At 39.1% G+C, this 14764-nt stretch overlaps 1 protein-coding gene across 2 annotated transcripts in view; it reads left to right on the top strand.

Annotated features, from left to right (window-relative positions):
• septin9a (septin 9a) overlaps positions 1–14764 on the top strand; it is an 88942-nt gene that overhangs the window by 3483 nt on the left and 70695 nt on the right. Inside the window, exon 2 of one of the 2 annotated variants that reach the window (XM_077212979.1) lies at positions 14353–14430. In XM_077212979.1, coding sequence (XP_077069094.1) covers positions 14353–14430 — 78 coding nt within the window. Of the gene's footprint in view, positions 1–14352; positions 14437–14764 lie in introns of both variants that reach the window. The other variant, XM_077212978.1, reaches the window with a different exon arrangement.

Below are 14764 nucleotides of genomic sequence, written 5' to 3'. Positions count from 1 at the left end.
TAAAATGAGAAACCTAGTTGTGTACATAAAGTTTACTACTGTTACACTTATAGTACACTTAAACGTATACTTTAATATACTAAAAGTGGGCCAATTTAGTCCCAAGCAGTATTGACATAGTATACTTAGAAGTTTACTACATGTACACATTGATATTAGTATACTTAGTACATAAAGTATACTTAAGTATACTTCATAAAATGAACTTGAAGTATACTTCTTTTTCGTAAGGGTAAACCCATTTTGTCAGTTTTAAATACATTCTAAATCATAAACATCTTAAAGAAATTTTCTGACGTTTATTTGATATATGACAGGAAGCGTCCTATGAGGTATTGCAGATGAGCAAAACACTCTGAACATCAAATCCGTGTCTCTGTGATGTGTGGTATCAGGGTAGCGAGATCGCAAAACCAACATGATAAAAGTGTCCGTTTGTTGCCATTTTTGTTGTGTACTTAAATAAGTGATACATTGATCATAATTAATTTGATCATATTAGTCACACAGAAATAAAGTGGTATTTACCGTTAATTTACAAAAGAGAGAGGACACACATGCTTACACGTAGGCCTACTTTCTTATTGTAATCACAATTAGAAAGAATGATAATTTCTAAAAAAAAGTCCACCAAAAATACGACCTGAGGAGCTTTAGCACTCTCTCCAGTGACAGTCCCAATACAGTTAGATTTTCAGTCAGAGAAATAGATGAAGCTCCCAGAAAACTGGAGTTACTTTATTTTATGACATATGCAGAGCTAAATATTGGTTTCAGAAAGTCCGGTATAAAGAGACGAGACATAACGACAGATAAAATAAATAGCCTACATGATTGTGATAGCCTATATGATTTGTCTGATTTCGGTACATTGTCTGATTTCATGATTTGTCGAAGCAGTCGTATTTACCATGTTTACTGTGGTAATGGTTAGCGCGCATCGTTTTTTTGTATTTCATATAAACATTTCTGCTTTATAGGATGATCAGAATCCACATCAAATCACAAACAGAAGTTATTACAAACCCTCGCTGTTGGCTGAAAGTGAGTTTTGAGCTAAAATGATTTTAAAAGTCTTTCATGCAAAAAGTTAATATGTGAAATCATCCATGGCGCTGCCTTTGTTCGTAACCACTCCTCAAGCCCCAGTTGGCCCGCTTTGGACCAAGGTACTCGGCGGACCAAAAAACCCTGGCCGTTGGCCCCGAGAAAGCCCAGACGAGACCCGATTAAGCCCCGGAAGTGACTAGCACGCCCACTTTTGCCCTGACAGTGGAAATACGGCTTTTAAGGCTGGCCACACACTTGTAGATTTAAGCCCAATTTTTGGCCCGTTAGCAACTCCCAATGATCTGGTGGGGTTTGGCCCGATTCGAGGCTTCACGCAACCAACATTTTGTCCAAAAAATCCTCAATTGTGTGGTGTCATTTCGATTATTTTATTGTTCCCGGAGCCCGCACAATCCCCAATCGTACAAATCAAACATGTTAGATTTTTAGGGTTCTTAAGCCAATGAGAACAAGCAAGCTTCAATGACTGGATGTGGCCTGCTTCAATAGCTGAAACTTGGCAACCACAAATTTCCCACAAAAGTGGAGTATTGAGAAAGAAGATCACCAATATTCTTTTACTTGGATATTTTATGGGAATATTTTATGGGAATAATCTTTTACTGGAATATTCCCATAACCCAGTAAAACTAAACTCACGCCATAAGAACCAGCTGACGATGTCGATTGTTCTCCATTTGTTTTTCTTCTTAAGTCACGTTTGATCTCACGAGTCTCCATGAGATCTCGTCTCACTGTGAAAATGTTACTACAATCGACAGGTGTGTGGTCTCGCGGTCCGGACGAATCTAGTGTGTGCTTTCCGAGGATTATAATGTTAAAAATCGTTTGAAATTACCCTTATGTCTGTGGACTCCCACAGTTTTTAAGATTTTAAAATCGTCTGTCCTAGTACAAGGGAGATCATCACATCAACTCATTTGTGTGACCATATTTACTGGACATGCTAGATTCCCTGTATTACAGTTCCAGTGGCAAACATTCATTGCTTGTTCCCAGAGTTTTAACTTCACTATTTCCCCTTCGTTGTGTAACGGAGCCTGCGGCGCTACATAGAGCTCTTCCACTGAGAACAGCCGCATGTTTCTTCCCTATAATCTTGACAAAGTCATAAGCCGAACTCTCTGTGTACACAATGATTTGGCAGGAATGTAGTGTTTCCTCGGGCCTGCCAAAGTCATTGTCACAGCACACCCAACTCCTAGCACACACATGTTGGATCATGTAATCAGTCAGTCCTTTTTCTCCGTCTTTCTCTGGCAGCACACAGTGTATGTGATCTCATTCAGAGAATATCCCTCAGGTACAACTTTGGCCCCCACTCCAAGAACGATGATAGTTCACCCAAAAATAAAAATTCTGTCATCATTTACTCACCCTCTTGTTGTTCCTAACCTGTTTGACTTTTTTTTTGAAGAATGTTTCATCTGCTTTTGCCCATTGAAGGAATGATAACGGTGTCAAAAAACAACAACAACAACATGGAACAACATGACAGGGAGTAAATTATGACAGTGTTATTTCTGTGGCTGAAATATCACTTAATAGTCATCAGCACTTCAAGTTTGTTTTTATTGATTTACATATTTCAAAGATTATGAAACACTTTGTATTGAGTGTGCACACCCTAAGCACTTGAGGTAAATCAGTAACTCACAATGAAAAGTAATCAAACACTAACACAATAAGACTTCACTAGACATGTTCACGCATACAGGGCAGGGCGTAAATCACACAGATAACTTATTAATTATAACATACTCTCAGCTCTTTCTGCAACAGTTTAATGCTTGGATGAACTTATGATTCCTGTTATGAGTCATTTTGTACCTCCATTTTGTTTATTGGACACGGTTAAGTGTGAAGATCATCGGCAAAAACTGAATTTCTACCTGTTGGATTGAATGCAATACTTCCATGTGGAATTCTGTGAGGTTTCATGCTAAAAAAATGTCTCCCATGTCTCATCTGGAAGTGAATAATTTTGAGCGGATGAATGAATCTCTTTGTTAATCCTTTATTTTGGATCATTGCCCAACAGAGCTTACTGAGGCAATAGAGACTCTGCACTATAGCACATATTTTTTATCAGTTTCTGGCTCCTTTTCCTTCACTGCCTCCCTCCCCTTTCCTGACCTGCCCTGTCATCACAGTTGAGTTGACAGGTGAATCAGCGGCAACACAAATCTCCCGTAAAATTAACCCATGCTTTGAAATTCCTCTCCTCTTCAGAGGCATGTCGACTTGGAACGTTGATCACAGTCATTTTCAGGACCATGTCACACATTTCACATGTGCTAGAATGTTTCCTTTGACAGCACTTGACTTGACACTGGAACTGACAGATGGTTTGGTCTTTTCTTCCTACATGTCTCACTGCTTCTGTCTCTGTCACTCAAGACTTAAACTTAACTTAACTTAACTCTGTCACACAAAAGCTTAGTGATTACTGAATGTCCTGGATTGATAATGGCCGCTTCCTCTTGTTGGGTGTGTATGGCTAAGAATCAGGAGAGCGGAGTTAAAGATAACCTACAGTCACTGTCACATGTCCTGCAAGGCTACAGATTTCTGTTAGCATTACCATAAAGTACTGCAAAAATAATGATTGTATCCAAAATAAACTCCACCTGACTGTCACTGGTCAACCAAAGACATAAAACCGCCCCAAACTCACAACATTGGATGAGCCGGTGTTGCTAATACGTCAGGCTGGTCGGTATGTTTAAAAACAGAGTGATGTTTTTATAGCACCACAGATTTACAGTGATTAAATTTTTTCGGGGGAATCAATCTACAGTTTTTTTTACTTATACAATAGATGTGGGATGGATACATTTTTTTAACAGAACAAAAATTACATAAAGTCACTTTGAAATCAAAATTGACAACTCGTATTTTTATGGAATATTGCCGCAATTATTATGAATGACTTATCCATGTACATTTTTTTTAAATTCATGTACCCTTGTAATCTTTAATCAAAATAACTGCCCCTTCCTTTTCCAGCAACATCTCTTCTCTTCTATGATGACGTGTTTACTGGCGCGAGGGCGGGCCAGCCTGTCACTCACATGACATCACAGCAATAGCAAAACCACAACCATCCATCAATTCAACCATTTTTACAATTTCATGCCGACTTTAAGCTTTAAAGCTAAGATTAAACATATCTAAGCTGCTCACATTGTATTTATAACAATTTAGTCCAGTTCTTTCTTGATGTGTCTGGTTTAATTGGAATACTGGTCTATAGAGGAAAATAAAAGGCATGGTTTTGTTTGAGCTTGTTTTTAAACTTGAAGTGGTTATTTTTTCTTCCATATTCTTTATGGTTGTGAAACAGGATGTCTAAACATGTGCAATGTTTGAAATAATTACAATGATAGTGATTTCAAAATTTAACTATTATTTCCCTTTAGATAGGGTTTTACCCAATTAAATTTTTTAGGAGTGGCAGCAATATATATAATCCAAATAGACAATTAGCTGTAGACAGTGCATTAGAATCTTAGTATGTAAACAAATTATTGGATTTATTGTTTATTTTATACCTGTAAACATAAGTAATGCAACAATTTATGTAAAGGATTTTTTTAACTTAATTTTAATTGCTGCCTTCTCGTTTTAAGTAAAATCAACATGGTGCCAAGTTAAAAGTAGCACTGATAAAATGTGTTGCAGTTTTTCTTACATTTTGGCTTTTAGAAAATAGTGGCAACATTATATATATAAATATATATTTAAATATATATATATGAACTTCAATATACGAGCTTGATAAAAATGATCATTCTAGAAGAAAATTTCAGATGGCACTTAGAGGCTTTTGCATCTAAGTGCATATATATCTATATATATATAAATTATAGTTGTAATTGTAGGCCATAATGCATGTAACACAACCCACATTTGAGCGTATGTATGTGGCAATGCTGGCCTGTTTAGTCATGTCCCAATGTTATGCAAAGGGGACCCCTCATATTTACACAGAAAACAACCCAAATGATCTCACCCTTTCTTAACTCTGTAGTGTGTCAATAAAACTGAGGACATTTTCAGCCACTTCATAAAATTTGAATTGTGTCAGCTCACCCTGACTAAATTTAATCTATTCAGTGTTACATGATTGTACCTGGTACATAATTTCTGTCACTCAGTCTTTTTACCTCCATTGTCTGAATACTTCCTGTACTTTGTGGCCTATTGCATTTCAACACCATTACGCTTTTATCTTTAGACTTGCTTAGTAGTGTCTAAGAGGGCTTGATGGGGAAAACAGCTGTAATAATAATTTGTACTAAATTTAGTAAACAATTGTTTTTTTTTGTTGTTTTTTTCACAAATTTATTTGAATAGCATTTTTCATACATGGAATGTAACTCAGTGCTTTACAATCATAAAAATAAATAATGGGAATACAAATTTACACAATGTCAAAATAAAGATATTCGAAAACAACTATAAAAGGTTCACAATGTACAATAAAGGAATTGGCAAAAAAGTTTCACCTCAATATCAATATGAAATAATATAGATTAAACATTAAAAAAACTAGAAGAGAATCAGAAGGTAAAATGAAAACATAAAACACTTACACACAACTTCAATTCAATTCAATTCAATTCAATTCAATTCAAATTCAATTCAATTCAATTCAAATTTATTTGTATAGCGCTTTTCACAATACACATAGTCTCAAAGCAGCTTTACAGAAAGTGCATTTCGGAAATGTACATAGAAAAATACAGTTAGTTAATCATGTATTAATTTATGGCATAACATATCGCCGGTTTTGAGTCGTCTCTTGACAGGCGTCGAGTCGTCTCTTCACAGGCGTTGGGGCATCTGAAGTCTCCGTGAGAGGCTGGATACAAACTGGAGCTGACGAACGCTATTTACCTCGGGACTACAAACCGAGATAACAGCAGAAAGGCAGATGGGAAATAATTAGCATAGCTGATGTTCATAATGTTAATGTATTCGAACTGATTCAGCAGTAGTATTAAAGGTTAAGCATTAAGTGAATGCTTGGTTAAAGAGATGCGTCTTTAATCTAGTTTTAAACTGGGACAGCGAGTCTGAGTCTCGAACAATATCAGGAAGGCTATTCCAGAGTTTAGGAGCTAAATGTGAGAACGCCCTCCCTCCTTTAGTGGACTTAGATATCCTAGGAATGACCAGAAGCCTCGAATTTAGTGATCTTAAAGAGCGCGATGGATTGTATGGCGATAGAAGGTCTGTTAAATACACAGGAGCTAAACCATTTAGGGCTTTATAGGTCAGTAGGAATACTTTGTAATTGATACGTAACTTAATAGGTAACCAGTGTAGAGATGATAAAATAGGTGTTATATGATCATATTTTCTTGATCTAGTAAGAACTCTAGCGGCTGCATTTTGCACTAACTGTAGCTTGTTTATTGAGGATGCAGGACAACCAGCTAATAAAGCATTACAGTAATCTATTCTCGATGTCATGAATGCATGAACTAGCTTTTCTGCATCAGAAACAGATAGCATGTTACGTAGCTTATCAATGTTTCTACTTCACACCATATTGTTTTAAAAATATGTAGCCTCTTTCACTTCATTTGGTAGAAAATTCCAAATTTTTGGAGCTTAGTGGCTAAAAAAAGTACCACCAGATAGATTTACTGTATAATGTGCCAGAAGATTAGCGCTCGAGGATGGTATAAACTACGATTTGGAACGTATCTCGACAGACAGTCTGAAATGTATAAAGGTGCCAGATTATGCAGTGTTTTACAAAGCAATAAAATAACCCTGAAGTCAATCCTTTGATGAATTGGTAACCAATGTAATTCCATTAAAACCTGTGTAATATGCTCTTTACTTTTTAATTTCATTAGTACTCTGGCTGATTTTGTATCAATTGTAACTTCGCTATACAGTAGAACCCTTAGGTAAGCCAGTATTCATAGCATTACAATTATCAAGATGAGAGAACATAAAAGCATAAATGAGTTTCTTAGCATCATCCAAAAATAATAAAAGACAAATCTTAGCAATATTTCTCAGATGATAAAAAAGCACGTTTTTATCACTTGATTAAAATGAGTCTTAAAACTCAGGTCACAGCCCAAAATGACACACGTTCTTTACTTATTTCTTAGACTGTATATTTTTGTTATTTTAATCTTATTTTTGTTCATGTATGCAGAAAAAAAGTAATTACTAAATCATTACAATATCTAAAAATAAATAAAAGCACAGACAGCTTCAGTTTATAATGCAAAATTAACCCAAAGATCAGGTGATGCATTAGAAAAGGTTAGGTGGTCCAATCTGTTGGGAAACCAAAGAACTGAATGACTGTTTCTGGGCTTGATTGATTTAGTCTGAACCAGCGACATTGTGGTGGATAAATAGTACGAGGGCACTGTTTCTCTAAAGAAGTCTATTTTTATCTGTTTGAATTGCACAAGAGTGGTGTGTTGTAAAGCTAATGGCCCCATCTCTATTTTTGCATTTTGTTATATCTGTGACGCATGCTGCTAACAATTGTCAAGGGATTTTGTATCAGTCTGTTGCAATGTTCAGGGAAGGAGGCGAGAACCGACGAACATTCAAATAAACTTTATTAAAATTAGGGCTGCAACTAACGATTATTTTGATAATCGATTAATCGGACGATTATTTTTTCGATTAATCGATTAATCGGATAGAAATTAAATTAGATTTTTTTTATTATAACTAAATAAAACCGTAAATCAGGGTATTTATGTGTAAAAGTGTACTTTAAAAAGTGCAAAAGCCACACATTGAGTTTTACTAATATCAATATTTGCATTGTTTTTAATGATAATTGCTGATGGCAAGTTGACAAACATGATTATTGTTAAAAAAATGATATCCAACATATTATGTTTTAACACAATTTTTGTTAAAACAAATTTACACAGACATGTTGTTCAGATGTGAATATCTGAACTAAAAACAAACTAAAAACATCTAAAATATATAATTCATTTAATTTTTATTTAAAATTAATTATATATAAGGAATATAAGGATAAAGAATATAATATATATTATATATAATATATAAAAGAATAATATAAGGATAAATTGATTAAATAAATATAGAAAGACTGAAAACAATTGTGTGAATGTAGAGCCGCAGTAGATCGCGTTTGAAAAACAATTAAAACTTAGTAGACAAATGCTATAAAAAGAGAACGGAATGGAGGTAACGTTACCAGGCTTGAGTAAAGGACAGGAGAAATTATGCATTAGTGCACAAGCATTCGCTGAAAACCACTGAGTACAGTGACTAAAAAACAATATTTTACTGCTGCTGTTATTAACTGCCTTTATATTTAGTGCTTCGCTTTGTAAAGACCGTTTTAATTGAACCTATTTCTGCGGTAGCGCTATTTTAATCCATCACTTACGTTGCGAGCGAACTGATTGCGCAACCTGATGCTCGAGACAAAATACAGACATCCCAAGATCCCGGAAGTCCCGGGAGTCTCCCGCATATTGATTGCGGCTCCCTGATGCCCGCGAATTAGTTCAAACTCCCGAAATCGCGCAAGCGAGACAGAAGAGACTGCTCCAAACCGTGTAGCGCGCGCGCTCGGCAGAGCGCCTGAGGGAGAGAGACCTTGCGTGTGTGTGCGTACCAGTAAACGCTCCCCGTGACGTAAGCAGACCAACTAATCGATAATGACATTCGTTGACAACGATTTTCATAATCGATTATAATCGATTTTATCGATTAGTTGTTGCAGCCCTAATTAAAATAAAACAAAACAAGCTAAAATACCGCCAGAAGCCCCTCGCGGACGACTGCTGGCTTCCCTAAAATAAACATAACGGCCAGCAGCCCCTCGCGGACGACTGCTGGCTAAAATAAAACACAAATACAAAAAACAAACCTCAACTAAAATGCAGGCCTGTTCCTCTCTCGATCATCAACGTCGTCGCTCCTCCTTTATGCTTCCGCTCCTCCGTGAGAGATGCGAGACCGGTGTGCTTCACAGGTGTTGCTCATTAGCAATCGCACCACCGGCCTCGCGCCGTTCTCTCACGTCCCTCGGCCGTCCTGTTCGCCACACAGTGGCCGTTTCTCAATATGCGTTCTTGTCTGTACTTGTGTTCTTGTGGACTTGTGAAACGTCATCATTCGCTGCCCAAGTACTGTCTCAATACACAAGTTTGCATTTTGGCAAGAACGGTTAAAAATCCCGGAAGTGTTCTTGACACGCCCATTTTACCGAGGATGCATCGGTTGGTAACTTGTGTGAACTTGACGGCAGATATATCCCAGCATTCATTTCGGCATTCAAGGAAGGAGCGTGGAGCAGAAAGGCAGAACAACAGTAAGTCGTTTTTCTACAATTTCGTATGCTATTTCATCACTAAATTCACTTCTGATAGCATTTGAGGCGAGAAATATACTGTGTAGATTTCAAATATTGCCATTTTTACGAAAATTTATGGCGAATCGAAAATATGCTCAAACATTTTCGGTAGTGAAGAATCTCCATAAGCGCACGCGGGTGTAGCTAGCGAGCCAACCGGCCAGTCATGCTAAAAACCTGGCTGTTATCATCAATAATTCTTGTTATGTTTGGGTACTGAAGACGGCGCTGTGTGGGGGTATTGCGCAATACCAGCAAGAACACATCGCCTCAAACTGTCAGCAGCGTTCTGTGTGCTCGTCACCTTGTAAGTTCATTCTTCCAAGAACAACTAGCAAGAGCGTTCTCCCCAAGATTTCCATTACACGAGAGTAGATGTTAAAACTTCATGCTGATTTGTACTCGGCTTTCGCCAAGATAATCACCAACTAAGACGTAGCTTTACAGTAACCTATGCTTCTCCATCCATTTACGCTTCTTTCCATCTAGTGACGTGAATCTTCTGTCTGGTGTTAATACAGTGTATTGCGCGTCAGCACACACAACGGCTGCAACCACAGTGCGGTCCCCCATAACAACCCTCTGGATTGAGCGGAGTAGGGAACATCTCTAGGGTCTTCAAGTGGGCACCTTCCGTCCTCAGTGTTTCGTCGACTAGCCCACGACACCTCAAGAGGGCTCGACAGTGACTCTGGCGTCCCAGAGTCACCCCCCTCCGTCCCCCACTCAACTCAGCCCAGCTTACTGACCTCTACTTCCCTCTTGCTGCTGAGACCTAACCACTATCTCACAATCTCTCCGCAACCCAACCATACGCGCCAACCCGTTTGACTAAGGCTGTCGAGCCCCACTGGTGCGTTAATATGCAGTTTCAGTGGCAACGGTTCCGTATGGCATACCACCTACCACAAAACACAATATCTGCCCAACCACCCGTCATTCACGCAATATACACAGGAACGTAATGACTGTAAATACTATACAACCTATACAAATAAACCCACAGTTGCTGCTGAGACCTAACCACAATCTCACCGCAACCCAACCATACGCGCCAACCCGTTTGACTAAGGCTGTCGAGCCCCACTGGTGCGTTAATATGCAGTTTCAGTGGCAACGGTTCCGTATGGCATACCACCTACCACAAAACACAATATCTGCCCAACCACCCGTCATTCACGCAATATATACAGGAACGTAATGACTGTAAATACTATACAACCTATACAAATAAACCAACAGTTGCTGCTGAGACCTAACCACAATCTCACAATCTCTCCGCAACCCAACCATACGCGCCAACCCGTTTGACTAAGGCTGTCGAGCCCCACTGGTGCGTTAATATGCAGTTTCAGTGGCAACGGTTCCGTATGGCATACCACCTACCGCAAAACACAATATCTGCCCAACCACCCGTCATTCACGCAATATACACAGGAACGTAATGACTGTAAATACTATACAACCTATACAAATAAACCAACAGACCTTTCAAGTTTTCAAGAATTCTACGAAACCGTAGCATGGCGGCCTGTACACAGCCAGCTAGAATCTTTCCGTCTCAACCACAGCCAGTTGCTGCTCCTTTCTGCTGCTTCAGATAAGTTCTTTACTGTACGACGCAACTCTTGGCCACTGAATCCGACGTCTCTGAGGAACCGGGTTGTAGAGTGTGCCACAAAACCACGACAACCCACTTCCACTGGATAAACCTGGACTCTCCATCCTCGCTGTTCTGCTTCAGTGGCCAGATGAGCATACCGCAGTTTCTTCCTCTCATATGCCTCATCTACCGCATCCTCCCATGGCACTGTTAACTCTATCAGTTGAACAATGCGTGCTGATCCAGACCACAAAACAATATCTGGCCATAGGTTAGTGGTGGCAATCTCAGGTGGAAAAATAAGCCGTTGATCAAGATCAACCAGCATCTTCCAGTCCCTAGCAGCATCCAGTTGTCCTGGGCGAGAATTGGTGTTAGCACCTTTTCTTGGTGGTTGCTCGCCTGGGCGGAGGAATATTGTCTTCTGCGTGTAATGTTTTGCTAGAACAGGCGGCAATTTATTGGTCATACTACGCTTGCCTTCCAATGCTAAAGCCAAACATCGCAATACTTGGTCATGGCGCCAAGTAAACCGACCCTGGCTAAGAGCCACCTTACATCCTGTCAAAATGTGCCTTAATGTGGCAGGTGATGAACACAAAGGACAAGATGGATCCTCTCCTACCCAGAGGTTTAGGTTCTGCGGTGATGGGAGAACATCATATGTTGACCTAATAAGGAAACTGATCCTACTCTCTTCCATTGACCAAAGGTCTTGCCAGCCCATTTTGCGTTGTTCCACACTCTCCCATCTCATCCACTCTCCCTGCTTGGCCTGGGAAATGGCCTTTATACATCTCATCCTCTCCTCCTGCTTTCGCACCTCGTTGACAACCAGCTTCCTCCTTTGGGCTGGGCCTGCCTTGTGCCATTTAGGAGGAGCTAAACTGAGCCCAAAACCCCCTCTTCCATGCTGTACCTGTCCCACGATATCCCCAATTTGAAGGTCAGCCTTTGCCTCTACTACAGATTTCTTTGCTGACCACTTTCTACCAGTTTTTACCACAGGGGCTGTCTCCCTTACACATTTGTCACGTGACTCTGCTAAAGTCATTTCCAGTCTGACCTTGGCACACTTAAACTCCTCGGTTAAAGCAGAGACTGGCAGCTGCAATACTCCTTTACTATAAAGTCCCACTCTGCTGAGGCAGCGTGGAACTCCCAACCATTTCCTGATGTATGAACTTATTAACGCTTCCAGCTTATCCACTGTTGTCAAAGAAACCTCATACAAGCCAAGCGCTCTCCTCCTACTACCCATTTTGATGCCCTAATGATTACTTCCATTGCCATGGTAAAAGCCAGTGGAGAAATGGTGCATCCTGCCATTATTCCAACCTCTAAGCATTGCCATGTAGTGCTGAATTCTGGAGTGGAGAAACTAAATTGCAAATCTCCAAAATAGGCTTTCACTAAATTTGTTATCGACATCGGTACCCTGAAAAAATCAAATGATGCCCAAAGAAGCTCATGTGGCACTGAACCATATGCATTAGCCAAATCCAGGAATGTCACGTGGAGCTCCTTCCTCTCCTTTTTAGCTGATTGAATTTGTTGCCAGATAACACTGATGTGTTCTAAGCATCCTGAGAATCCTGGAATGCCCGCTTTTTTGACTGAAGTGTCAATGAAGCCATTCTTTAATAGGTAGGTTGACAATCTCTGAGCAATAATGCTGAAGAAAATCTTACCTTCGACGTTTAATAGTGAAATAGGGCGAAACTGACTGATGCTTGTAGCATCTTTTTCTTTGGGTATAAAGACTCCCCCTGCTCTGCGCCATGCCCAAGAACACAAGTCCGTTCTTTGCATTCTTGGTTTTGAGAAACGGCCAGTCTTTAACAGACATGCCTGTTGATTTTTTATTGGCGCCAGACCATTCAACCAGAGCCAATAGACAGATTCATCTGCAGGAAGAGCAAACTGACTCATCAGAGTTTCCGGAAAGAGTCTCTGGGGATTTGCCAGATACGATAAATAAACCTGCACATGTGAAAGGAAACAAATGAATGCCTTGTCACCTGTTAAACGGAATAATTGTTGCGTCAAACCCATTCAACCCTTTACAGAAACCGTTTTTAGAAGTATCTTAACTAAAGGCCTGTGTTATTTACTTGTATAATGTTCTGTGTTCTTAGAGTGTGATATTATTTTCATGGCAATTAACCCAAGGCTGTAATGTTTTTATTTTTTATGCATAGTTCTCATTAAAAATACTGTAACATAATGCGTTTTATTACAGTCAGCATAAATTAAAGTCATTGCAACAAATGCTACCACAATTACAGTAATGAGAACAAGATAACTCTTCTGCATTACGGTTATAAGAATTAGGAGTTAAAATGTACTTATCATGAAAGTAAACAAGTTTTATGTCATTATTTATTTTGATTTTGAGGTTAAATATCATCTGGATGTGTTGGTCCACTTATAGAAAGGCATGATCACATTTACCAGCATTGCACATCTCAGACGTAGAGTATGACCTACATTACAGTTCAAAACTGTGCAAACAAGTTTGACCTTTACAGGTAAACCTTTTGAGTCATCTCTGTATCTCTGGTGTGTTATAAACCCTGTCACTTTGCAAAACTCTATGATGAATCACTTTTTTGTAAGATGTCTGATACATAACGTGACCATGAAATTTAAAATTGACAATTCAAATTTTTATATGGGATATTGCAGAATGTACTATAAATGATTTATCCATGCACATCATGTTTTGTAATTCATGTGCCCTCATAATATTTAATCAAAATAACTTCCCCTGCCTCTTGCAGCAAAATCTCTTCTCTTCTCTGATGACGTGTTTACCAGCGTGAGGGCGGGACAACCTGTCACTCACATGACATCACAGCAATTGCAAACCACAACCATCCAATTAATTCTGATGGACAAAATCAAGTCCCACCCTACGTTTTTTCTTGTTCGAGAAGCTGTTTCACTTGAATATCAGTCATGATAGAGAGGAAAAGACTATTGCAACTTCCGTTTCATGCTGACTAATCCTGCCGATCTTAAGCGTTCTATTGCCAGCCTAGATTTCAAAAGACAGCAGCGTTTGATCCGTCTTTGTGTTTGTGACCCATCTGATTTTATTTTACAGACACATGCAGCCCTTAATTGAGTGGGCCGAGCTTCAATGCTCTGATGTCTTTTCCCAACACATCTGCTTTCCTCTGCTCCATTTCTTCTGGACACCGTGTCCTTTACATCTTCCTCTATATCCTTCCTCCTAAGCAGATAATTCTGATACGTGTTTCCATTATGTCTTCTGTGCTGACAGGCATTGCGAGGTCCACCAGTGGCAGGCTGAGAAGGCCAGAGAGAGGAGAGGCAACAAGCCCTACTGGTACTGGTACTGGTAAGTGTACATATTCACGCATGGGTTTGCTGTTGTTTATTATAGTGATGATACACTATCAAGTAGTTTCACCAAAAAATGAGCCACAGATCTGATCTGATCTGATCTGTGGACAGGAGCCTTTGACAGGAGGAAAAAAATTAAATGCAAATAATAAAATGCCACTATACAATTATGTATAATTCATACATTTTAAAAGGAGAAGGAACCTCTGTTGTTGATGATGTCAAATGCTGTGCATCCAATTAAACTGTAGAGTACGGAAGAAGGAAGGGTTTGCAGCAAGAATAAATATGGTTTACGCATAATGCTGATCACATTTTTTTTAATGTGG

Source organism: Siphateles boraxobius, unplaced genomic scaffold (genome assembly GCF_051911475.1).
Source record: "Siphateles boraxobius isolate OS27281-9 unplaced genomic scaffold, OSU_SipBor_1 66, whole genome shotgun sequence".
NCBI classification, from domain to species: domain Eukaryota; kingdom Metazoa; phylum Chordata; class Actinopteri; order Cypriniformes; family Leuciscidae; genus Siphateles; species Siphateles boraxobius.
This window is presented reverse-complemented; position numbering and strand designations above follow the sequence as displayed.